We start from the raw sequence: 24,496 nt of genomic DNA, 5'->3' as shown, positions 1-24,496 counted from the left end.
AAGCTATACGCCGGCTCCCTCGGCCAATAATGCGAGATGAGCGCGCAACCCCAGAGTCGGTCACGACTGGACCTAATGGTCAGGGGTCCCTTTACCTTTACCTCATCAATCAGAGTAGACAATATGTTCTGGGTTTGAGATGTGTTACCAGACAGTCTGATATGAAAGCTCCATGATGCTTTCCCAGCAGGAAGTGAAGGCTCCCTATGTGTTTCTGGTTCCAAGCCCATGGTCCCAAGCCTTGCATGCCTGTTTCTGGTTGCCAAGGAAGAACCTTTCTCTGCAGTTTTTTAGTATTTCCTGGCACCTTGACTTAAACCCCCATTTTTAATTCACCACCAAGGAAGAAGTGAAGATCTACATTAGGAACAATGGGAGAATAAAGATCTATATCAGGATCTGCTGTCCCTGTTGCTCAGTTGGTTGAGCACAAGACTCCTAATCTCAGGTTTGTAGGTTCGAGCCCCAAATTGAGCGAAGGACTTCTGCATTGCAGGGGGTTGGACTAGATGACCCTTGTGGTCTCCTGCTGCCCAAGGCAGTCGCCTCACCTTGCCTCATGAATAGGCCAGCCCAGCCCTGAAAAAGTAGCCCCTTTTTAATTTGTATCTTACTTTCCGCAAAAAAAAAAAAAATGGCTAAATGCTGATATGCAGATCAATGGAGCACATGCAGCCGAGCATTTCATTAGGACTGGGAGAATGAAAGGAAAACAAGTTTAAACCACACTGCAGCCTGACTGGTGTATCTACTCCAACCTACAACATGAGGGGCTATTGGAACGTAGTTTGCATTGGTAGGGCAATTTTCTTATTTATATACAGTATATAAAAAATCACTTGTATGTAAAATTTGTTATGCTTATGTTTGGGACTTAACCTTGATGGAAAAGCTTACCAGAAAAGGTACAAGGAAGAAGACAACGTAAGAATCGAACCAAATATTTTGCAAAACATGTTTCATTTGCAACAAGGAAAGAAAATGCTTATAAAGCACTCCAAGACACATGAAACCTGTGGAACGACAATGTTTTAAAATGGGCAGCTATTGAATTTATTATTATTATTATTATTATTACAACTGGATGCAGCTGTGGTTGCTATGCAGTGGAGCAGGAACTGCCAATTGACTGCATGTTTGTTCCTACAGTCAAAATTTATTTCTATCGATTTTATCTGTAAACTGCCTTGAGTCTCTGTCGGGAAAAGGTGGGTGGTAGTAGTAATAATAATAATAATACCTCTGTGTATGCATGTGCAGAATTCCCCTTTCCCTCACCCTTCACAAGAAATAAAAGAAAGAACATGAACTATACCTGCAACTATATATCCCTGTGTTCTTTGTCGCTGCATATCCTACAGCCCAATTGCAACCACCACCACACTATTAATAACAATAACAAAAAAAATCATTTATTGCTTTTATATACCATCTCTATCTTACAAGGAGCTCGAGGCAGTACATTATTCTCACAACAACAACCCTGTGAGGTAGGTAAGGCTACGATATTGTCCAGCGGCCCAATGTCATGGCTTCGTGGGGATTCGAACCCCTGTCTCCCGAGAAAGGGCAAAGCCAAAAGAAGGTGGTGGTCGGGAAGGACTGAAAGGAACCCGGAAGTCGGATCTGCATAGCCGAGCATTGTCACTCTCCGATTTCCAACCCTTTCTCTATGGACACCGCAGGCGCAGCGCTTTTCTCCGCCCACTCCATTCCCCAGCTTCAAAACGGCAGCGGGTACGTTGCGGAGAAGGCGCCGGGCTGCGACGTGAGCTGCGTAACGTTGCGCCAGTGGCGTCGTTGGCCCCGCCTCCCCCTCACACACACCGGACACCGTCTCTCTCTCTATCTTTCTGGGCCGCTGAGGGGAACCAGCCGAGAGGTGTTGAGGTGAGTGAGGAGCGGCCCTCAGGGAGCTGAGTGAGGGCGTGAGAGGGCCGTTAGGGGCCGAAGAGGAGGAGGCCGCGCGTGCCCCCCCACCCCGCTCTCAACGGTTCATTTTCAAACCCGTTCCCCCCCCTGCTCCGTACCGACCCCCCGTCAGGGAGACCCTTGGGAGAAGAAAGGCTCTCTCGTCTGCGCGCGCGCAGCAGGGCCGGCCCACCTGTGAGGCCAGGTGAGGCGACCGCCTCAAGCGGCAGGGTCCTCAGGGGCGTCCATCTTTTCTTTCTCTCCGTCCGCCAGGTTCCGTCGCTCACTCTGTCTTCCCTTGGCGGGGAAGAGGGGAGCGCCCCGTTTTGGGGGTTCGCCTCGGGCACCCAAAAGTCTTGGGCAGGCCCTGTGTCTGTACGAGGAAAAAGACTAGGGAATAAAATGCTATAGAACACATAAGCTCTGCAGGGTGGGAATGAACTCTTAGCTTCACCCCTAGTAACAGAGAAGCAACAGCAGCCTTGGCAAGCAGCCTCAGGAACGGAGTGGGTTCCAAAAAGAGGGAGACAGTTGGGGTTTGCCAACCTTTTTTTTTTGCTCCTGCAGAGCTCCTGTGCTTTAGACAGTTGCATGGCAGAACTTGCCCCAGTTGCAGCCTCGTGCTGGGTATTCCTTTGCCAGCTCTATCTATCTTGGTCATTGCGCTTGCCAAGAGTGCAGAATCCCTACCTGGAACAAATAAGATGAACAAGATGCATTTGAATTTGGGGAGAGGAGCGTGCAAGACATTTGCAAGTTGCAGTTGTAGGGGCGTCGTAGAAGTTACTGTTGGGCATTTCGGTCTGGAGTCTTAAGATGGCATACCCATAAATACACTGAGAAGGCTAGCGTTAGCAAAACACTCTTCTTGTATGTGTTTTGTTTGCGCACGTGCCCTCTGCATAGTTCCTATCACCAGCATTCACATTGTGCTCTTTAAGTACTGGTGATTAAATCTGGCTGATGTGATTTTGATTACTGCATGACAACCCAGTGAGCTTTGTGACTGCAGAGGCATTTGTGTCTGGTGCTCCTGGATCTAAGCCCAGTACTTAAGACATTGCACAGTTCCCACCACCTTTTGGAGCCCTGCTTATTTGGTTCATGCCATACTAAGAGTTTTCCTTTACCAAACAAAAGTCCTGTTGGTTAGAATAAAGGTAGGAAGAGCCCATTTGTTTTACAGCCTTTTGAATAACTTTCTGCCTTTTTTGTTTTTTGTTTGTTATTATCAGGCCTATTTTAACATTTCATGCCTTTGGAGTAGCATTACCAAGTCTGGATTCCATGTCTTTCCTTGTAAGTAAACCCGAACGAATTAGGGTGAGTGTCAAACACTTTCACGATTTAATTAGCATTTATTTGCACGTCCTTTCAAGGTATAGGGCTTGCTTTATGAGACAGAGCTGTGTTGACATGGGACTCAGCTATACAGCTGCAAATAAAATGTTTTAAGTGTGTACAAATATGATACTAGATGGCGATGGTAAGCTATGGCAAATCCCATATATTTTTCAAACCATTTTTTAAAAAGCATTTTCACAACGTTTTAAATATCTGTCTAGATTCCAACCTGCTCACATTTCCTTTTCAGAAAGCATCCCATCCTGTGCGGGTGATGACAGAAGTTAGGAGCAGCACACATAGATTGCAATCCTAAGTGTACTTTCTGGGAAAGAAACAATCCTCTTGAGGAAATATACAGTTAGTTTCAAGCTGGAACCGACTCAGTTCAAAATTATGATTTGGGTGTAAAGCGGTTCTTTTTAGGTGGACCATTTTTTGCAAAGCTGGCCACTGCTATCTTAAAGAAGATCCATAGCAGTAAGCACAATGTCATGCAGTTTAAGCAGCTAGACTTTTTATTTTAATTATCTGCCTAAGCTTTTCTATTGAATGCCTCAACACATAGGAATATAGGAAGGTGCCTTATACTGAGTTAGACCAATGGTCCATCTCACTCAGTATTGTCTACACTGACTGGCAGCAGTTATCCAGGGTTTGAGGAGGGGTAAATCCCAGCCAGGGCCGTCTTAAGCATATCCAGCATTATGGTGCAAAGATTCCTCCGGCGCGCCACCCCCCACATTTCCCGGAGTTGTCGACCTTTACCCAAGCCTCTGCAGGGATCGATCTCCTCCCGCGGGGGCTTGGGAAAGAAGCTGCACGCCTGCCAGCCTAATTGGCGGGGCACAGCTTCCATCCTAAACCTCTGCAGGGATTGCTCTCCTCCCGCAGAGGCTTGGGAAGGCAGCACCTTTTGAAACATAATGAAGGGGGCAGTCTTGAGAAGGATGGCACTCGGTGCATGCTCAAAACCACTTGTCTCTGTGCGTCTTGTTTCCAGGGGCTAAGCCCCGGCAGTGGATAGTAGTAGTACCAGTAGTAGTAGTAGTAGTAATAATAGATAGTAAAACAAAAGCAAAGCACTCCCTACTTCAGTGTTGACCAACACTGGCTGGAAGGATGTTGAGGGGGCAGCATAAGCCAAGCAGCTGTGAGGTGTAGTGGTTTGAGTGCTGGGCAAGGTCCTGGGAGAGAGCGGGGTTCGTCCTCCCTCGGCTCCCTGGCTGTGACTTTGGGCCAGTTGCTGCCTCTCAGCCGGGCCTCCCTCAAAGGGTTGTGGTGAGGATGGGAGGAGGAGCATGAGCAGTAGCAGCCACCCCTTGCAAGAAGGGGGCGCAGAGCTCGCCGGAAACTCGGCCTCACATCCCCCCCCCCGGCAGCATCTTGGGGGAAGAGGCGGAGGAGAGGCAGCGGCTCCCTTTACCTCTCTTCGTGTGGTTCCCGTCCGTGTCTGTTGCCATGGAAACTGCGCACGCCTCTCGCAGGCGTCCCTTGGAGCGCCTGACGGCAGAGGCCGCTTCCGCCCAGAACTTCCGCCAGGCGGTCCCTGCTTTCATCCCCACTATCCGCCCACTTCTATCTCACGCGCCTGATTTTAGAAAGGTTTTTTTGTTTGTTTTAAAGCACTGAATTAGACGCCTTGACAATGGTGATGGGGGTGGGGAAGAGTCCTTTCCATAAGAAGCAACGCATGCGTGTGAGAAAAGGCTGGTCTGCCGCGCTTGCACCCCCAGAAAAAAGGGTAGAGGTGCGCATCTTATTCTCTGGTCCTCGTCGAACTCCAGCAGCTCCGCGGGCGTGGGGTGATCCTGGTCCGAGGGCCATCTCGGTAGGGGCGGCAGCCTGCCCACTGCCATGGGGCAGGCAGGAGGAAGCGATCAGCAGTGGCGAGCCAAACACGCAGTGATCACCCTCCCTCCATCCAGGCATGATCCCCAGCAGGCGCCCCTCCTCTCGGCGCAGCAATCGGTCGCCGGAGCGCTTCTCCAGCCCTTTCCTGCCACTGCACAGGACTGGAGGAGGGTGCGCGCCCAGCCTTAGGTGCCCCTGCTCACCCAGTGCCCTAGCGCAATGTGCCAGTAAACAAAAAGGGAAGGACAGCTCTGATCCCAGCCCTGTCTGGAAATACTGTCGATTAAACCTGGGACCTTCTGTACACAAAGCAGAAGGCCCTTCCCCACACTTCCAGATGGGAGGGCTCTTTGAGTCATTCCCCACCCCAACCCCCATAAAGTCCACAGCCCTCAAATTTCCTGCTTGCGGCTCACAAGACTGAGTGGGAATTGGCCAGTTGGGAAGGAGGACTGGACAGGAACTTCTGTTCCTTTAAAACCAACATTGCAGCAGTATTTCTAATTTATATGTAACCTTCAATTTGAAAAATGCTTTACAATCTTCCTTTTGTTTGCTCCCACAGCAACACTGTGTAATAGTTCGCTTCCCATTTTACAGATGAGGAGCTGTGGAGATTTGAGCAAACTACTTTCTCAGTGCATAGCAAAGTTAATATTTGAAGCTGAGTTTTCCAGAACTAAGTGCAGCTCTTTCTTCATACAGGGAAAATTATATAGGCCAGCGAGGCAATGTGTGTTACAGTTCTTAGCAGGTTTAAATCTTGGTAGTGTGGAAGTTGAAGCAGGGTAAACATTTTGCAGTGGTTCAAATAATGTTTTGTGGGTTTTCTAGAAGGTTTTGGATTGGATAATTTTTTATTGCTCTAAATTGACTCAGTGCTGATTTAACATGTTTGTTTAACCTTTTTTCTTTCCTAAATGTGTGTCATCTTAATTTTTACATGCTATCTAAATATATGAAAATTGTTGTTTTTTCTCAAAAGTAGCTGTGAAATATTTGACTTGAACAATTCAACAACATACACATAGCATGGGTTAAATGTTATATTTAAACAAATCTAGACATTTACTTGACATTAGTTTTGTTGGAGCACTTATAGATATTTTAAGACATGGCAACTAAATAGTATACACTTAACCTTATGTTATTTCGATTTGGAGGGGGGAATTAAAGCACTGAAAACTGTTAACATTAATTTTAGCATGCCTGAAGAGTTGTACACATATATATGTATGTGCTTCTTGGAGATAGTCACCCGAGGAAAGTTAATTACAAGTTTGATTTTAGATTGGACTAGAATTTCAACAATCCCAGTTTCCCAATTTAACTTGTGTTGCGCTCATTCATTATGTTACTAATTAATCTTATGAAACAATGCATTTCTAACAGTGAAATAACTTCAACTCCACATTACAGATTCTTTTATAGGCATGGGGATTTTTATATTTTTAGTAAGATTGTTCTAAGTTGCCACAAAATGATTTTGCTGATTCAGTTAAACTTAGTCATGACTTAGCCTTATTGAAGCCAGTGGAACAAGTTAGACACAACTAAGGACCAAAATAGATGCAATGGGGCCAGCCAAGCTTGTGCACATATTTCTATCACATACATACTTTTAACATCAAGAGAAAAATGTGGGTGAGGGGAATGAACACTTTGCCACTTCATCTCCCTTGCTTCAGGCGCTGTTCTTTCTATCTTGGCTTTCCATATTGAAGCTAGGGTGGGAGAAAAGCATCTGAAATTAGGTAAGGTGGGGAGAGGGCAGGATGTTGTTACTAAGGAAAGATTTTTGCAAATTGCAAACCATGAATGAGCAGTGAGAAATCATTCTCCCCTTTCACATAGCAATTCCCTCCTCTGATCCTGATTTGAGGCAAACTAAGTTTTACTGGTTGTCTGAAATGGCACACTGGAGCTTGTGCTTACACTGCATACCATAGTATGCTGGTTCAGATAAAACAGCAGGCTGCATGGGGGATTGCACGGGAGCCTTAGGTGTGATATCAAGGCATTATGTCTGAACAATCTCTTTGTTGCTGCATTTTATGTCAAGGAGTCACAGAGGTTTTTTCTTTGGTTAAGTACAATTAAAATAAATGGTGCCACATTAAGTTATGCCTTTGTGGGGTTTATTTTTCTAGCGGTGGATGTCCGAGAAGTTCATTTTTGAGGGCTTGAGGGAGTTGGAACTGTTTGGAGGTAAGTACTTTAAATGATAATTATTTCCTTAGCTGTGCTCCATGTTTCTCAGTGCTATGAAAGCACGTTAAATACTTGACAGCCATCGGTAGGTGTAATTTCAGTTCTGATCCTGGAGGAACCTCACAAAGACAAATGGGGTTGGGAAGGATGTGGCTCTTGGCTTAATTTCATGTGACCCACAGAGACAAGGTTGCACAGAGAGAGAGAGCTATATAATCCTACCGTGACAGAAATGCTGCTCAGTTGGCTTTGGCTCATAATTGGGTTTTCCCATGGGGCAAAGACACTTAATAGGACAAAAGTTCTCTGTTCCTAGTTTACAAAACCTGTCCACTGTTTCATGAGCTGCAGCACCCCCTAGGAGCTTCTCCAATGTGGGTTGTGCTCTTACCATTTATTTTGACTGGATTTCAATGAGAGACATTTCCAGTGACTAATACATTGGTTTGGAACTGTACCTGTTCATAGGAACATTAAGAGATTTCCACCACAAATTCTGCTTAAATACTCAAGCCTTAAGTGGCTATAATTAACCAGATATGTCCCTCATTCCATTCTGCAGTAACAACATTCTGGGTTAGAAATTAAAATGTATTATTTGAGCCAATTCCAATGTTCCAAGAGCATGAGACAGAGACCTCCCAAGCCAAACAAATACCTTTTCAGAATGAATGTGCCAGATTGCTTGTTTGGAAAGCTGGCATATCAAGTGAAAGGCTGGAAAGAAGTATTCTTCCCGATATGTATGCTTTGCCCATGCAGGCAGACTTAAACATAGGGACACTTTCAAACTTGCAATTGCTTGTTCCAAGACTTATCAACAAATTAAACATTAACATCACTGGGTTTGGAGAGCATCCATCAAAGAAATCTAAAAGTAGTCAAATGTGAAACTGCTGAACTTTAAACAAAAATACATAATGCCTCTAAAAGCTGCCTTCATGCCAGGTGATTGGAAAGTATTTTGAATTGCATCTCATTGCAACTTACAAAAAGTCTCTAAATAGTAATGATTTGACCAAGGAGCCCTAGTGAGTCATTGTCTGAGTCTGTCCCAGGTCTCTGAAATTTCAGGGTAACAAGTTGTCTACTATGTCATGTTGCTTCTCTCATGGGTTTTGAGCCCCATGTGAACCTTACTTCTCCTTTTTTCCTCTTTTTTGCATTTGCATCAAGGTCTGATTTGAAGGCCATCTATTAAGATGCCCTCCTTTAAGCTAGGCATAATTTGACTTGGGGGCAGATGGCTTATCTGCATAATGAACTTTGGGGTTGTTGTTTTTTTGGATATCAGCACAAACCATCATTTATTTGCACTTAATCTGCTCTCATCCAGACCTGTGGAACTTTATTAATGACTTCTGAATTCGGCCATCCAAACTTAATTTTTCTCCAGTGTTCTTATCACTGGCTCAGTAGGTTCTTTCCCTCCCCTGATCTTTTAGCACTGACTATTTAAAGTAATTTATCTACAAAAAGCAGATTCAGAAGTGCTTGTGGATTGTAAAATCCTCAAATTAAAATAGACTCATTGAAATGGATGAGCTTGAAAAATCCATTGATTTCCATATGCCAACTGTGAGTAACCCTGTATAAGCTAGTTCAGAACTGGCTACTGGCTCCAGTTTTGTAGTCCTCAAATTTCCCTCTTGCTTGGTTGTGGTTGGGTTTTTGAGGCTCCAACTCACAATGCTGGAGCCTCAAAGCAAGGATCTCAAACTATCCCCCCCCCCCCGTGATGGAGAATTGAACACTATACAAATGGCGCTATGCCTCTTGAGGGAAGGGAAGTGTAGCTTGAAGTCTCTCTCAGTTCAAAGCTGTTTATGTGGATAAGTTTTGAGGGGAACAAAATAGCATAAATCAGATCCCCCAAACCAGAAAGGAATTACTATTTTTGTCCAGTATCAGTGGTCAGAATGGCACCAGTGTAGGTCATGATGCCCTTTTGAGGTTATTTGAATATCTCTTGTAAATGAACTTATTCTGGTTTTGTTCTTAATGGGTATCTATTTAAGAAAACACAGTTGAATGAATGATTGATTTCTTTACTCCAGAGCAGCCTCCGGGTGACTCTCGGAGAAAAGTAAGTGACCTTTGTAGGCTGTGGTACTGTGCCTATTGCATGGAGAATTGTGGACATTATGACATTTTTTCCATTTTGCCTTATTTATACATCTAATATTTTCAGCTCTACATTTGTGGGAACAAGGTTTCAACCTGGAAATAAGATTTTGGTGTGTGGCATGTGGATTTATTTTAGCCTTAAATCCTGGATTTTAAATGGTTATCCTCACTAGTAAAGTAAAATTATATGGCTGTTCAGCTGATCTTTTATTTAAAAACAACAACAATAAAATGCCTGTTTAAAAAGAAAATCTGGAAGTGAAATAGTTGAATAGCCATTTAAAAATATACGAAACCACCCTTTTTTCTCAGCCTATGCTCAAATTCAAATTCAAGAGTTAATGGCTTGCCAAAATCAACTTGCACTATCTTATCACAATTGTGGCCAGAGCTGGAAAAATCCCAGGGACCTGGCCAACTTGCTGACACCTAGGATTATTACTTTTCCACATAAATGTGAATATGTGGCACATCTAGTAACGGTAGTCCACAGCTACTGTTCTATCCCTAGTTACCTGGACGAAAGCCCCACTGAGTAGACACGTATAGGATTACAGTGTAAAACTAATAATTGACTGACACACACACACACACCATTTATTGAACTGCTGTGATGTCATGGAATGTTCATAAATATTCTAGCTCTTCAGGGTAAATACATCAGCATTTACAACCTTGCGACAACGTGCAGCTTCTGTGAGAGAAATGAAAGGCCATTTTCACTGGGGAAGATCATGCCGTGTAGGAACAAGAGGAGCTATTGAGTAGGAAGGGAAGCTGAGGCCTGTGAAAAGGGCCCAGATAGTTGGGAAGCTATGACACATGGAATTGGTAGCCAGAGTAGCTAATGAAATGGAGCAGAGTAGGCAGTGAGCTGAGAAACAAAATCATAGGTGGTGCAGGTTTGAGGAAAATAAGAGGAGTTGACAGGAAGCTATGGTAAGGAAGGGCCAATGAGAAAAGGGGGGTGAGGGATGTATTTTACATGGTCTAACAGTAGAAGGGGATATATATACTGTTGACAGGGAGCAGGCATAAAGTGAGTGAGGATAAAGCAGAGAGAGAGATTGGCTGAAATAGGCAAGGCAGACCAGGCAGTGGGGGAAAATGGTAGAATCTGAGCATATGAAGGCTAGCGGAGACAGAACTAGAGAAAGTGAACCTGGGAAAATCTCACATGGGAGTCTAGGGATGGGGTGCCTGTATTATATTGGTATGGGGAGAATGAACAAGATATTATTTGGGGGGCTGTGGGCCAGGGATGCTAAAGAGATTGATTGGGAGAGGAGACTGGAGTAGGTAGTCAAATCTTGAGTTGCTAATTTGTACACAAAATTATTTTTCCAGCCTTGGCTCTGTTTTCCCCAGTCACACTAGTAAAAGTACATCTGATTTTTCCAAACACATTGTATTAAAATATAGGTCCAGCTAAACTTAAGTATCCAAAAAGCCATCTATTTAGAGGCTAGAGTATTTTATAAATTCAGAAGGAGAAGGGTTTTTTCTTTCCTGTTTTCTAAATTTTTGCCATTTACACCAAAAGAGGTCCTGTGTTGAAACCCTTGCGGGCAGCTGTATTTGTTTTTCTTGCAGGGGCTTTTTGTGTGCTGTACTTCACAAGTAGCATTTTAATTTAAGCTTTTTAACTTGTTTATAAAATACCAAGTTCAGTAGAGTTCCTCTGCATGGATATAATTTTTCAACCAGTTGCTGTTTCTGCGTGAAGATGTAGAAAATACCTTAAGAAGTGTTGGAAGAGGGGGAGAAAATGTTATAATAAACTTTACTGGGGGAGGGGATCTTGATGAGTAAAAAAAGCAGATTAGCTATTTTTTACAATACAAAACTTTAGAGCTGCTTTACTAACATAACTGCCTTCATCTTAAAAGAGTTTTAGGCTGCAGTCATAAGCACACTTGCCAGAGAGTAAGCCCCATTGAACTCTGTAGGACTTCCTTCTGAGTAAACATAATTAAGGTTGCACTGTTAGACACACAGCTGCCATTATGCCGAAGTCTGGCTTTTCCTGTTCGTTTTTCATTTCCAGTATCTGAGGGGTTTTTTGTGTGTGCAGATTCTCTGTTTTTATTATTACAGGCTCCCCCCCCCAATTTATGAATTGCATTCAGTGTGCATTGTGCTTTGTGGTAGGAACATATGAACCATTGATCCATCTAGCTTAAGAGCCTTTTTTGACTGACAGTGGCTATCCACATTTCAGTCATAAGTCTTTCCTGGCCCTGTTTTCATTTCTTCTTTAGTTAGAGGAGATGAAGATTGAAAATGAGATATTCTGGTACCCTCCTGTAGGGCAGAAAGTGGTGACGGGAAGTTTTGAAGTTGCATGGCACTTCTAAACTCAGATTTCAAATCTTCATGTGGAAATGTTTGCATCTGAAAATTGTAAATTCATTTGATTTTTGTGTGCTGATTTTGAGGAGGCAGGCCACAAGAGTGTTCTGGGAGGGAATTTGATTATATAAAGTAGCAAAGGAGACCGTACATAATAAGCTGTGAGAGCAGTGACATTTTGAACTCTGAGCATGCCCCCTCAAAAGTAAGTTCCATTGAGTTCATTGGGACTTGTGTATAGGATTGTATCCTAAGGTTACAAAAGGCTATAAATCAGGCATCCCCAAACTTCGGCCCTCCAGATGTTTTGGACTACAATTCCCATCTTCCCCAACCACTGGTCCTGTTAGCTAGGGATCATGGGAGTTGTAGGCCAAAACATCTGGAGGGCCACAGTTTGGGGACGCCTGCTATAAATGATATTTTGGAGAGATTCTCCAGCATACAAACCACATCCTTCCAATTTAAGTACTGTATATTCAAAACTGTCATACAGAAAAGCTAATTTTGTCCTGTTAGTCTCTTGCATCTTACTCTTTTCTTTTCCAGACCAATGAAGCAAGCTCAGAATCGATAGCATCATCCCCAAAAAGGGACACCATGAACTGTTATTTGCCCGACAGCAATTGTTATGAGTTACTGACCATAATAGGTAATGTTTCGACTTTAGTTTTGGGTGTTTTACTTTTCATAGTTCTCCTCATTTCCTTAGTTGACTTTGTTCATGAGTTGAATAATGTTATCCTTTCTTGAGGTGCTGTTATTTTTAACAGCACTGATATTGGCTGCTGTTTTCTTTCTAGGCATATACTGTTAAGCCATAAAATGACAAATAATTAAAAAAGAAACATCCTCTTATAATCCAGTACTGAGACATTAGGGAAATTGGGACACCTCTGGGTGGGTATTGGGAAGGAGGTGCCAAGCCATGAAGTTGCCCATCTTCATTGTCACCTCTCAAATTCCAGCTTCAGCGTTTTTGCTGAGTCTGGAGGAAGTTGTTTTCGTTCTTGGGCAATCAAATGCTGCCCTCCCCATGCTATTTCAGGTGAAGCTGGGATTAGGAGTCAGTGATCTGAGGTGCATACAGAATCTCAAAATTGGACATCTATCAGATCACTGATATGTGTGGGGTTAGTCCTAATCAGTTGCTGTTGTTCACCTTCCATACCCTTGCCATTTCTGATGCAGTACAGCAAAGCCCAATGCTCTTTCCACCTGTGCCACTTCCTAAATTCCCTCTAGTCACTTTGAATGGATAAGGTTTTATTATATCTGTCTTGCATTCCTTGAGTGTTGAGAAGAACAGGTTCAGTTTTCAGGCAGGGGATATTGCAAGGTATTTATTGTATTCAAGATCCCTTTGTGAAACCTGTCCTGCTCTCATAGATGCTGATAATTGTCCAGACACCTCTTCCCTCTCCTCAAACCTTTCATGTCCTGAGTCGGCAAATTCAAACTTCTTCTGAAGACTTGCTTTCTAAAAAAATTCTGAGCTGATTTTCCAACCCACTGTTTTCCAAGTGGTTGCTTCACTTATCTTACTCCTTAATTTTATGCATCATACAGCTGCAGGAGTATAATAAATGGGATTAAGAAGTATAACTACTTCTTAACATTCTGCAGTTATACTATGTGTATTACACAAACGTTGTATCACCATGAAATTTGCTATGGGGAGTTTCATTGGTGAGATTTGTATTTAGTCTTAATTTCAGAAAAATTACATAGAAAAAGTAGCTTGAGTCATAGCAATTTAAACATTTTTTTTAAAAAAAGTGTATTTGTATTTATTTTATTACATTTATATCCTGCCTTTTTTCCATCATGAAACTCAAGGCAGTGCCCATCTATTTCCTGGGTGATCATTCATTAAGTCACTGACTAGCCGCTTGGAGTGGCTGGGGAAACCCAGCCAGATGGGTGGAGTATTATTATTGTTATTGTTGTTCTAGCTAGACCAACTAATGATGGTTTATCATGCAGTCTAAATCAAAAAACAGTGAACTAGAACAGGACTAAGTTAGTCACACATAGAATCCAGAACTTAAGTCCCATTGATAAAAGAACATTGTGATAGAATGAATTATTATTATTGTTTCCAGACATTGTTTACTGGCAAAAAAAAGGATTTTAAAATTATCTTCTTAACCTCCAAACCTTTTGTTTGTTTGAAAATTTGTGTTGTAGAAGTTTAGCATTTCCATTTTATTTAACGGAGGGAAGTTGTAACAAGCTGATCATTTGCTTTTGTTTTCTGCTAGCTGTTTCTTGGTCCGATTTATAATATAACAAGGCACAAAAAGAAAACGAGTAAGCTGTATATAAATGAACACCATAACATGTTAACAGAATGAAATAAGTAGGAAGAAAACTGAGAAATTCAGCTTTAGAACCTAGATTAAGATAGGTTTTATCTGAATTCTACCATAATTTCAAAAATAGGTAACTGCAAGCAGGAAAATGCTTCAGTTGAGATTTTGTGGAAAGTGTTATTGTGACAAAAATGTGTCTTATCTTTTCAGGCAAGGGCTTTGAGGAGCTAATGATAGTGAATCTCGCACGGTATAAACCAACAGGAGAGTTTGTCACTGTCCGGAGGATCAACTTAGAGGCCTGCACCAATGAGATGGTGGCATTTTTGCAGGTGAGGTAGCAATATTGTGCAGTTAGTTTGCTTTGTCCTTAGTTGGAGACGCTTACCTTGGTTCAGCCTGAATTACTATGGCAAATGGCCAAATGGGAGCCTCAGTGACCGCCCCCTCCCGCTGGAAACAAACCAAGAAACCGCATGTGGCAAAAAGGAGCGCTAGGCCGTGGTAGGCTGCCCCCTTACCCTCTTGTGATAGCCAAACAGGGTGTTTTTTTAATGCTTTCCCCCCATTCACTTCTCATGTCCCTCTGTGGCCCCCTAGCCTCATGCTGTGCCCCCCCCATTTATGTCATTTTCACCCGTGGCCCCCTTGGAATATCCTGCCTAAGACCCCCGGTTGGGAAACACTGAGATAGACAACAAATTCCTGTCCTCCTGAACTTACAAGAAAGGCATTTCCATAACATCTTCCACTGCTGAACTGCTCTTACAGTTGGAAGATTTGGAGCTTTAAATGGCTGCTTTATAGTGTAATCCTATGCATGTCTGCTCAGACGTAAGTCCCTGGTAAGATAAAAATGACTTCATGGTGTGGAGGGGAAGAGTTAGTAGAATGAATCATTAGGTCCTAAGCACCACAGAAAGACTCAATATTTTTGTTCATTTTATATTGTAGTTTATTGGTCTGCTTATAATGTAGTAATGCATTATGAAATGCACTGTATTCTCTGTCATCTGAAATGTCAAGTGGTCTTCAAGGGCAACTCCATGGATATTACAGTAATTACTCTTTGAGATTAACAGTGACCTATCTAACAAGTCGGGGCATTTGCTAGTTGTAGCTGATAAGAAAAGCTTTCATGACAATCCAGGAGCAAAACTGGGTCACGAAGACACTATAGACTGCACCATAGCTGCCAAGTTTTCCCTTTTCTCGCGAGGAAGCCTATTCAGCATAAGGGAAAATCCCTTAAAATAAGGGATAATTTGGCAACTATGGACTGCACATAGGTTCTTTCAAGATACTGGGATCCTGTTAATGCTGAGAACACATAGATAATCCATCATTGTCAACTATGACTGACATGGATTTAGTTTCAGATTGTTCATAAGCACTGGTTTGGAATAGAATTTTATTACTTTTAAATGTTTAAAGGTGATAGCCAATGTAAGTCTTACCCACTGAAATCAATGAGTTTGAAGTGCCTGTAAATGTTATCTTTGAGCACTCGAGTAATACAGGCTGCAAGTCTGAATAAATTATATGAGGAAATCCCCCCCCCCCATTATTATCTACCATCAGCCTCATACCGAGCATACTTTTCCAAGAAACCAAAAATTTGATCGTTTTGAAAGAAGTGGTTAGAATGAGGACGATTTTGAAAGATTCAGTCTGCCATCTTGATTCAAAATGGTGTCCAATTGTATCCAAACATAGATGAAAACCCACTGTTTAATCTCAGGATCCATTATGAAAAATTGGGTTACAATATCTTAACAGTGTCCAAATGCATAGTGAACAGTCAAGCAAGAAACTTTCCAAAATATACTATGTATGTATGTATGTATGTATGTATGTATGTATGTATGTATGTATTTCATTTCATTTCATTTCATTTCATTTCATTTCATGTAAAAAGAGAGGGCATCTTCATTTGAAGCTGGTATCTTTTGATTCGCATAATATGTTTTACTGACCTGTACCCCAAATTTACAAAACACCTGGCCAGCAGAGCTAGTTATTTTTAAACAGTCAAAGCTGTCAAGCGATTTACAAGATTAAATAATAAACTTGATTAGCTTGTTCCCACCTGCTGTATAAATAACTAAGCAAATAAAATTACTAGTAAAATGCTGTTTTATTGCTGACCCTTTGGTTTGGTTTACTCCTGTTATAGTGCAATGGTGTTTTTATTATTTTATTTGTCTCGGTAATTCATGTGGATTAAGTATCCAAATTCTGATTGTACCCTGAATTGGCAAAAGAAGCAATAAGCCATGATATAAGTTGTGAAGGGGTGTCAGTTGGCCAATTGTTTTTTCCCTGGGGTATCCATACCTCTTGAAGTTTCCTTTAGTCATTTGTTAAAAAATAATTGTTGTCTTATCATTTTTTGCTTTCAGGGTGAGCTTCATGTCTCAAAGTTCTTCAGCCACCCAAATCTTGTGCCGTATAAAGCAGCCTTCATAGCCGACAATGAACTGTGGGTTGTTACATCTTTCATGGCATATGGTAAGTAAAACTTGAACCTTCCTCCACCATTAGACAGGATATAGGTTTAATGTGAGGACATATTCAGACACTCACAATGATCCTTTGCACTTATGGTGCTGTAAAAGAGGTGAGGCAGCTTCATTTTTTTCAGTATTTGCTCTGCATGTGCTCTTTCCAGGAAAGTTTTGTGTTAACCTCAGAGACAGAGTATTCTGTTAGGTAAGCATAACCCTCAGGAAGGGAAACTTGAAACCTTTTAAAAGCAAATGAAGGTTTCAGAGCATCTTCTGCTATAAAAATTCCGTTTGAGGTAAAAAGAGAATTTTGTAATGATAGAATTTAGCTTTTGTACTTGTAACCAGCCTTTGGTTCAATTGAATTTAACCTTTCTCTCTGCTGATGTCGTCTCTACAAGGGAGGAAGATTTTTTTGGGGGTGGGGTGCTATTAGAGAAAATTGAACCAGAAATTACTTTAGTATTCTCAAGTATAGTTCTATGTGCTTGAACTTGTTCTCTCTGGAATCCGAAGGCAGGTCTGTGCATGTGTCTGTTTTCTACAAATAATGAGAGGAGCAATTGTTAAAACAACTGGCTTGAGTTTTTCTGGACTGTTGAAGTACTTTGTGTTTTTTCTCCTTTTTGTAGGTTCTGCTAAAGATTTAATCTGTACACATTTTATGGATGGGATGAGTGAGCTAGCTATGGCTTATATCCTCCAAGGTGTTTTGAAGGCTCTTGATTACATTCACCATATGGGATATGTTCACAGGTAAGCACCTTAAGCAATAGAAAGCAAAATTTAACTCTTCTGAAATGAGCCCTAGTATCTCAGCTTCCCACAAAGATTTAGGAAGTTGTAGTCATTTGAGTGCAATTTCTTAAAAAACCATAGCTGTAGTTTCCTGGACTGCCTGTTTGGTAGGCATTACAGTCAAATGTGGTTGAAGCTGGTTTGAGTTTGTGGTGTAGACAAACAACACAAGAAATGTTAAAATGTCATGGGACTGGAAACATGATTAGGCAAAAGGAGAATTGAAGTTGTCTTGCTCCAGGTTTTTGCCGGAGGGCACAATGCAAGCTGCCACTGGGGTTTACTGTGTGTTTGCCACATCGGCATGGAATTTATCATATGGAATCTGAGCTGAGCTGAGAGCCTAGCTCTCAGTGTAGAAACAGCATGTATGCATGCAGACATTCTATCCTTACTGCTTACAAAGAAATGTCCTCGTGAAAATTAGTTGTCGTTTTGTCCCTCTAATTTTACCTTTTTGTTAGGGTTACTCTGTTAAATTGTGAAGCAGGTAGCCTCTCTCTCAAGTCTGGTACATAGGTGCAGTCTATTGCCCTGTTTTCATTTGTTACTGCACATTAGAAGCATGGACTGGAACCTGAACAAGATGTGTGGTCAGCTAGACCTACTAGGTTTGGTAGGGAGAAGGAAAGTTTCAAGGTTTCTCCCTCTTGCTGAGAAATAAGCAGAGTTGTTGAAGTCTTGCCTCGGCTCAGCAATCAAATGGTTGTTGAGTATGATACATGACTTCCTATTTGCTTATAGTATATAGTGTTACAGTATACACTTGCATATACTTGGATCCTAGGCTTTAGATTTCCTACATATAAAATTGAGTAGGGTTGGGTGGAGGTGTTGGGTGGGGGGTTTGTGGCTGCTTTCTCTCTATCCTCTTTGTATGCAGGAGTGTGAAGGCCAGTCATGTCCTGATTTCTGCAGATGGGAAGGTGTACCTCTCTGGCCTGCGCAGTAACCTAAGCATGATCAGTCATGGTCAGCGTCTCAAAGTAGTTCATGATTTCCCCAAGTATAGCATCAAGGTTCTGCCATGGCTAAGCCCAGAGGTCTTGCAGCAGGTATGTTAGATTCTTTCTTAGTCTCGTTTACTTTGCTCTCAAGTGTACGGGACCAACTCTTGCCAAATGTGTCTCATTGATTAAATGAATTGTGCTGTGAAATACCCCAACCATATAGTCTAAGATAGCTGTTCAGGTAACTTCCCACCTCACTGACTACACTTTTCTAAACAAAACACAACTCTTACACTGAGGGGCTTGAGCTTAAACCACAGATTAGGGGTGTCACCTCCTCCTCCTCCTCTGTTGAGCAACCCCTGGGGCTCTTTTTGTGTAACATGGAGTAACACTGAAAGCACATATAAAATTGGTACAAGGGCCACAGCTCGGGGGTAGAGCAATCTGCTTTGCATGCAGAAGACCCCTGGTTCAATCCCTGGCATCTCTAGGCATGGGTGTAGCCGGGGGGGGGGCAGTTGCCCCCCTAGATCATGTAAAACAATAGAAATATTTAACCAACTGACCAATCATGTCGGTTCCCCCCCCAACAAAGATCCTTTCCCCCCCCCCCAAACAAAAATCCTGGCTACACCCATGTCTCCAGGGAGAGAACTTGTATCTGAAACCCTGGAAAGCTGCTGCCAGTCAGTGTAGACAGTACTGAGCTAGAAGGACCTAGTGATCTGGCTCAGTATGAGTAGCAGTGATAGATTCTTTGTTTAATTACTGTATTTTTCCGTCTATAAGATGCCCCCATGTATAAGACGCCCCCTATTTTGGGGACTCAGGTTTAAGGAAAGGGGGAGATATATCTGTGTATATTATTTTTAAGGGGGGAAACCTAGTCTTATACACGGAAAAATACGGTAATTTCCGCCAGTTTAAACAGGGCTCACAATGGATTAAGCACATTATTTTTATTTTATCCTTTTAGAATCTCCAAGGCTATGACGCAAAATCTGACATCTACAGTGTAGGAATAACAGCCTGTGAGCTGGCAAATGGTCATGTCCCTTTCAAGGATATGCCTGGAACTCAGGTAGGGAATTTTCTGCTCTACTTCAGGCTCCACCTGTACTATAATCAGAGCCAGGAGGCTAAAAGTATTGCGGCGCTAGCCGTGTTACTGTAGGGCGAGCTTTTCTAGTAAACCAAATGCACCTGCTTTCCCCCTCTTGTGCTTCAGATGCTTTTGGAGAAGCTAAATGGCACTGTCCCTTGCCTGCTGGACACAACTACTATTCCTCCAGAGGAGCTGACCATGAAGCCATCACACTCAGGGGTTAGCACTGGGCTTGGGGAAGGCATGGCAGCCAGCAGTGGCAGGGCCTCTAATGGTGAGGCAGCACCACATCCATACCACCGTACCTTCTCGCCCTCCTTCCACCACTTTGTGGAGCAATGCCTTCAAAGGAACCCGGACTTGAGGTATAGCAAAAACAAAGAAATCTCACCGACTGAGGAAGGTTTGAAAAGGCGCATCCCCTCTGGTGATGTGGGAGGCCTATGTTATGCTTGGTATACATTGAAGTATGCTAGTGGGATGGTAGAAGAAGAACATCACTTGGTAGAATCCATGTTCTCTAACCTAGGTTCTGTCACCAGAACGTGGAAGGCCTGGAAACTCCCTGATTAGGGTGCACAGGGGATACACTTGATAATTGTAAAGCGTCTGGTGGGGGAGACCAAGCTAAAACATCTCGCAGGCCTTGATGAATGGATATATCAAAGCAGCTGTTTGCATATACCTATAAAGCAGATTCTCATAGTGTTGGCTGGTAAAAGGGGGACTTTCAAAGTCTTTTATCAAACAGATCTGTGCTCAGAAGTTGCAAAGCAATAATAAAGTATGTAAATGTCCTCTCTCTGCCTGAATGTATTCACCTGTTCCAAATTTGCAGACGTAGAATGGTTTTTGTGATCACAGTCTTGATACAGTCAGGATAGCCGTTGATGTAGTCATACATGTAGCCACAGCAAGAAACTTCTTAAATGAACTACTAGCCTAGGTTGATAGGGAGGATGGTGGCTTTCAAGTGTTATCAAATGTAGTTGGAACAGGGATTGTATGTCCCTTGCAGTTCCTATTCCCCACTGTTCTTGATTAACTTGGATATGGACAGTCCAAAGCTTTTTCTTGCTTGGGGCAGATAAGAAAGCCACAAACAGTGGGAAGTGTTTCTTATAGCTTCACCATCCTGAAGCTATAAAATATAATATTTACTGCTCTCTCTCTCTCTCCATATTCCTTCTCATACTGATACACCACCCCTTCTTGTTATTCTCTTGAACAGGCCAAGCGCAAGTACACTGCTCAACCATTCCTTTTTCAAACAGGTAAATGGCTTGGTTCCTCACTTTTGCCCCAGTACTATTCTTCCTTTGTTTCATCATGCTATAGCAGAACGTAGGCCTCCAGAAACATGGGGGGCGAGGAGAGAAAGAGAGAACCCTGCTGCTATTGGAACTTTCTCCTGTGATAATGGGACTTCTAGGGTTTTGAAACTTGGAAGCTGCTCTTGGTTTTTGTTACAACCCTTGGATGAATGAGGGTGCTTTGATCTGGTGGTGGGCAAGAGGCCCAAGGGATTGTGCAAGGAACACAAAGCACACCTTGCTACATATGCGAAGTGAGCCAAGGAGATTGTTCCTGCAACTCAGGATTTTGGGGGCTCTTTTCTCCCTTCCTCACTGGCTGTGTTGCTCCAACACTATTCTGTCTCTCCCCCAGCCTTGCTGAGGCTAAAGTATTTACCCCTTAGTAAAAGCACTGACCCAATCCTACTCTGAAGATTAGAACAATTTTGTTTTCAGGTTTGTCTGCCTTTTGAGAAAATGCATTCAATCCTGCTTCTGTAATTGCAATGGCCTTGCTGCTGGCCACTAGCCTGAAACAAACAGCAGTGTCCTTTGGTAATGTCCCTTGCCAGACACATCATTCAGGCTGTATACAATTTATCAGTGATACCAATGTATGATGGAGGTGGGTGGGTTGGGATTTTTTAAAATGAGAGTTTATTTTGTTATATTGTGCTGAGTCTGTAGCTATACAAAATGAGATAATTTCCCCCATTTTTCTAATGCCCTCAGTGATGTATGTGGCCACCCCACACTCAATTGCACACATCTGTCTGGATCTGCTAGGGGTGTTTTACTGCTTTCCCCCCACTCATCAAATGTTTATTCAGATGAATGAGGAGAGGGTGATTTGCATCCCCACCAGGCTTCTGGAAGGAGTGGGTGGGTTTAAACCTCCCTGCACACCACAGCACAATTTTTATTTTTACTGCCACTGCTGACATTTTGGGGAGTGGGGGTGGGGAGAAATTTGCTTGGTTCCAGCCCAAATATTAGCCACCCCCTACTAATGACTTGTTGAATTTATAGTTTATTTTGGATTACACTATTAAACCAGATTACAGTGGTACCTCTGGTTAAGAACTTAATTCATTCCGGAGGTCCGTTCTTAACCTGAAACTGTTCTTAACCTGAGGTACTACTTTAGCTAATGGGGCCTCCTGCTGCTGCTGGAGCACGATTTCTGTTCTCATCCTGAAGCAAAGTTCTTAATCTGAGGTACTATTTCTGGGTTAGCGGAGTTTGTAACCTGAAGCGTTCGTAACCTGAAGCATTTGTAACCCGAGGTACCACTGTACCAGGAAGTCGGGGAACTGCTGGGATCCCCCCCCCCCCGGCCAAGTGAGGTTGTCATTCAGAAATGCTGCAAAGGGTGGGAAATGTATAAATATGAAGGTATATTGGAGGAAATAAGAGCAGTTGTGTTTAGATAGAAAACCCAATACAAAATTCAACCTGGCTTGACTTTTCCACAAATGCCTCTTCTCGTCCCCTAACATAAGAGGGCCCTGGGTGATCTATCTAGTCCACTATCCTATTTCAAACAGTGGGCAGCCAGATGCCCCAGAGACACTTACGAACAGGGCATGAAGGCAACAGCCAAGCTCTGTTTGTTCCCAGCAGCTATGAAACTAATGAAAGCCAGAATTCTATTTTATTATTCCACAATAGTCAATGAAACTAAATTAACAGCATGTGCAGAGAATGTCCACATATTCAAAAGTACGGTTGTATACCCTACCCCATGACTGTATAAAAAGACTGGTGTAAGTTACACTTAACCTCTTCATTCTAGCTTGGAGTTCTTAATTCTGCTCAATTTAGCATTTTCCCTTCTCCCCATGTCTTCCAGATCAAACGCCGTGCCTCTGAAGCGCTTCCTGAACTGCTGTATCCTGTCACACCTATCACCAGCTTTGAAGGCATGCAGGCACAAGATCCTAGTCTTATTTTTGGACTGGTTTCCCATCTGGAGCAGCTTGAGATGGATGACTGGGAGTTCTAGACCACCAACAGAAGAAAGCATATAAAGTGTAGAAATTCTTGAGAGAAAGCAAGCTTTCTTCAGGCATGGTTAACTTACGTAACACCACCTCCCTTTCTCACCGAGTCGTGATGTTATACTGCAGTTTACGTCTCCCATAGGAAGGTGGTCTAGATGACACACTGGAGGAAGACCCAGGGAGTATAGACTGTGGGAGTGCAGTGAGGATGTGATGCCAGTGACTTCTAGCTCAGCTTTTGGTATGTTTGCATTCAAAATGATGGTCCATTGAACCAGTTTCCCCCTGCCATATCTGTGCTGTTGCTGGAGCTCCAGGTTTAGGGAGGATGTTTGGGTGTTCCTTGCTGTAGTTTCCTAGTCAAGGGTTGCCTTTGAGACAGCTGGGAATCAGCTTGGATGTTCATATATTACTTGCAAAGCATTCTTACCCAATGGAAAAATCAACAGCTTTGCAAGACAAAAGTGAAGGTAGCATTTGCAATAGCTGCATCCCATGCTGAAGGTATTCCCCCCCCCCTTCCCCACTGGATAATCAAAGTATGATGGGAATGGTAGATTTAACCCTATGGTGCTAAAAGTTTCCAACAGCAAACCAGAAAGGCCAGGACTCAAGTCACTTTCTAGCAAAGCCAGCATTTTCCCCTAGTGTAAGTATTGCTGTAATGGCTCACCTCCAGCTGTGGATCTGAGTGCTGTGCACTCCTTTTTTTTTTCTTAAAGAAACACTTACCCATCTCTTCCAGCAGAGTACATTCTAAGGAGTTTAAGGGATGCTGGTCCTAGCTGTCTCTCCAACACAGGTTGAACGTATTTTAAAAACTCCTCTGTATCTCTGCCAAAATTCTACCCTCTTTTTCTTAGGGGCATGGGTGTTCATTGTTCACTGTATCTTTCCATTCTAAAAATGCTTTGCCACTCGAGTTTTAGTTTCCACCTAGGACAAGTGCTGGTTGATGACAAAACTTGCAGAACCTTGAACACTTTACCCCTGTATGCCTGTCTACTACACTCCTTGCTGTTATGAATTTTCCCCAAATGGTGTAGCGAAGCCTTTTCTTTCCATTTCTCTCCCACCCCCAGGGGAGCTGTTTTCTTCTTAATCATTTTCACTCAATCAAGCACTGAGCCAAACCTCTTGCTGCATCTGTCTGGTTGGAGCAGATGCAGGACTCTTATGTATGCCTGTGTGTCTTACACTGTACTTGAACCCCAATCCATGTTTGCTCTTCTAGTTTTGTTGCCAATTAAAATTTTATGCACTCTTCAGTGGTAGAACTTTTGTGTAACATAGCTGGCTTCCTGTTTTTGCTCTGCAAAGAAGATTTATGCACCTGGAATTGGAAGCACAGCTTATAGGGTTTTATAGAATGGGTGTCAAGCCTAGTAGACTAAACCTATAAATTCTAAAGCAGGGGTCTCCAAACTAAGGCCCGGGGGCCGGATGCGGCCCAATCACCTTTTCAATCCGGCCCGCGGACAGTCTGGGAATCAGCATGTTTTTACATGAGTAGAATATGTCCTTTTATTTAAAATGCATCTCTGGGTTATTTGTGGGACATAGTTCTAAAGCCTGGGTCTTGCTAACTTAACCAGTGAACTTTTCCTTCTTGTTTCTGCTGAGACAAAGTTCAGTTATTGAAGCAGAATGGAGGTAAGATGGAAGAGGTGATTCACTAAAGCAATGGCCTTGCTTTTTATTATAATAAGTCCTATAAAGTA

The 24,496-nt window shown here is 42.7% G+C and overlaps 1 protein-coding gene across 4 annotated transcripts; it reads left to right on the top strand.

Annotated features, from left to right (window-relative positions):
• Positions 1 to 1,765: 1,765 nt before the first annotated feature.
• Positions 1,766 to 24,043, top strand: STRADA (STE20 related adaptor alpha). 4 transcript variants are annotated; one of them, XM_035134305.3, is made up of 13 exons: positions 1,766 to 1,890; positions 3,147 to 3,210; positions 7,260 to 7,317; positions 9,378 to 9,406; positions 12,349 to 12,451; positions 14,325 to 14,446; positions 16,517 to 16,625; positions 17,254 to 17,377; positions 18,303 to 18,474; positions 19,349 to 19,453; positions 19,601 to 19,842; positions 20,709 to 20,751; positions 22,625 to 24,043. In XM_035134305.3, exons 2-13 carry the CDS (start codon positions 3,199 to 3,201, stop codon positions 22,775 to 22,777), a joined length of 1,272 nt encoding a protein of 423 aa, XP_034990196.2. In that variant the 5' UTR covers positions 1,766 to 1,890; positions 3,147 to 3,198; the 3' UTR covers positions 22,778 to 24,043. The 4 variants fall into 4 exon arrangements, with proteins under 4 accessions (XP_034990196.2, XP_034990195.2, XP_088512036.1 ...); XM_035134304.3 differs by having other exon boundaries at positions 3,147 to 3,234; XM_088655910.1 differs by lacking the exon at positions 9,378 to 9,406.
• Positions 24,044 to 24,496: the final 453 nt, after the last annotated feature.

This window comes from Zootoca vivipara, chromosome 12 (assembly GCF_965207765.1).
Source record: "Zootoca vivipara chromosome 12, rZooViv2.hap1.1, whole genome shotgun sequence".
Classification (NCBI taxonomy): Eukaryota; Metazoa; Chordata; class Lepidosauria; order Squamata; family Lacertidae; genus Zootoca; species Zootoca vivipara.
The sequence above is the reverse complement of the archived record's forward strand: the minus strand, read 5'-3'. Positions and strand labels throughout refer to the sequence as shown.

Excerpts from the sequence above, each read along its gene's own strand:
- STRADA (XM_035134304.3), top strand. The coding sequence starts at position 3,199 with ATGTCTTTCCTTGTAAGTAAACCCGAACGAATTAGG. Across the intron at positions 9,407-12,348 it reads CGGGTGACTCTCGGAGAAAA|ACCAATGAAGCAAGCTCAGA; the intron begins GTAAGTGACCTT and ends TTTCTTTTCCAG. Across the intron at positions 19,454-19,600 it reads AGGATATGCCTGGAACTCAG|ATGCTTTTGGAGAAGCTAAA; the intron begins GTAGGGAATTTT and ends CTTGTGCTTCAG.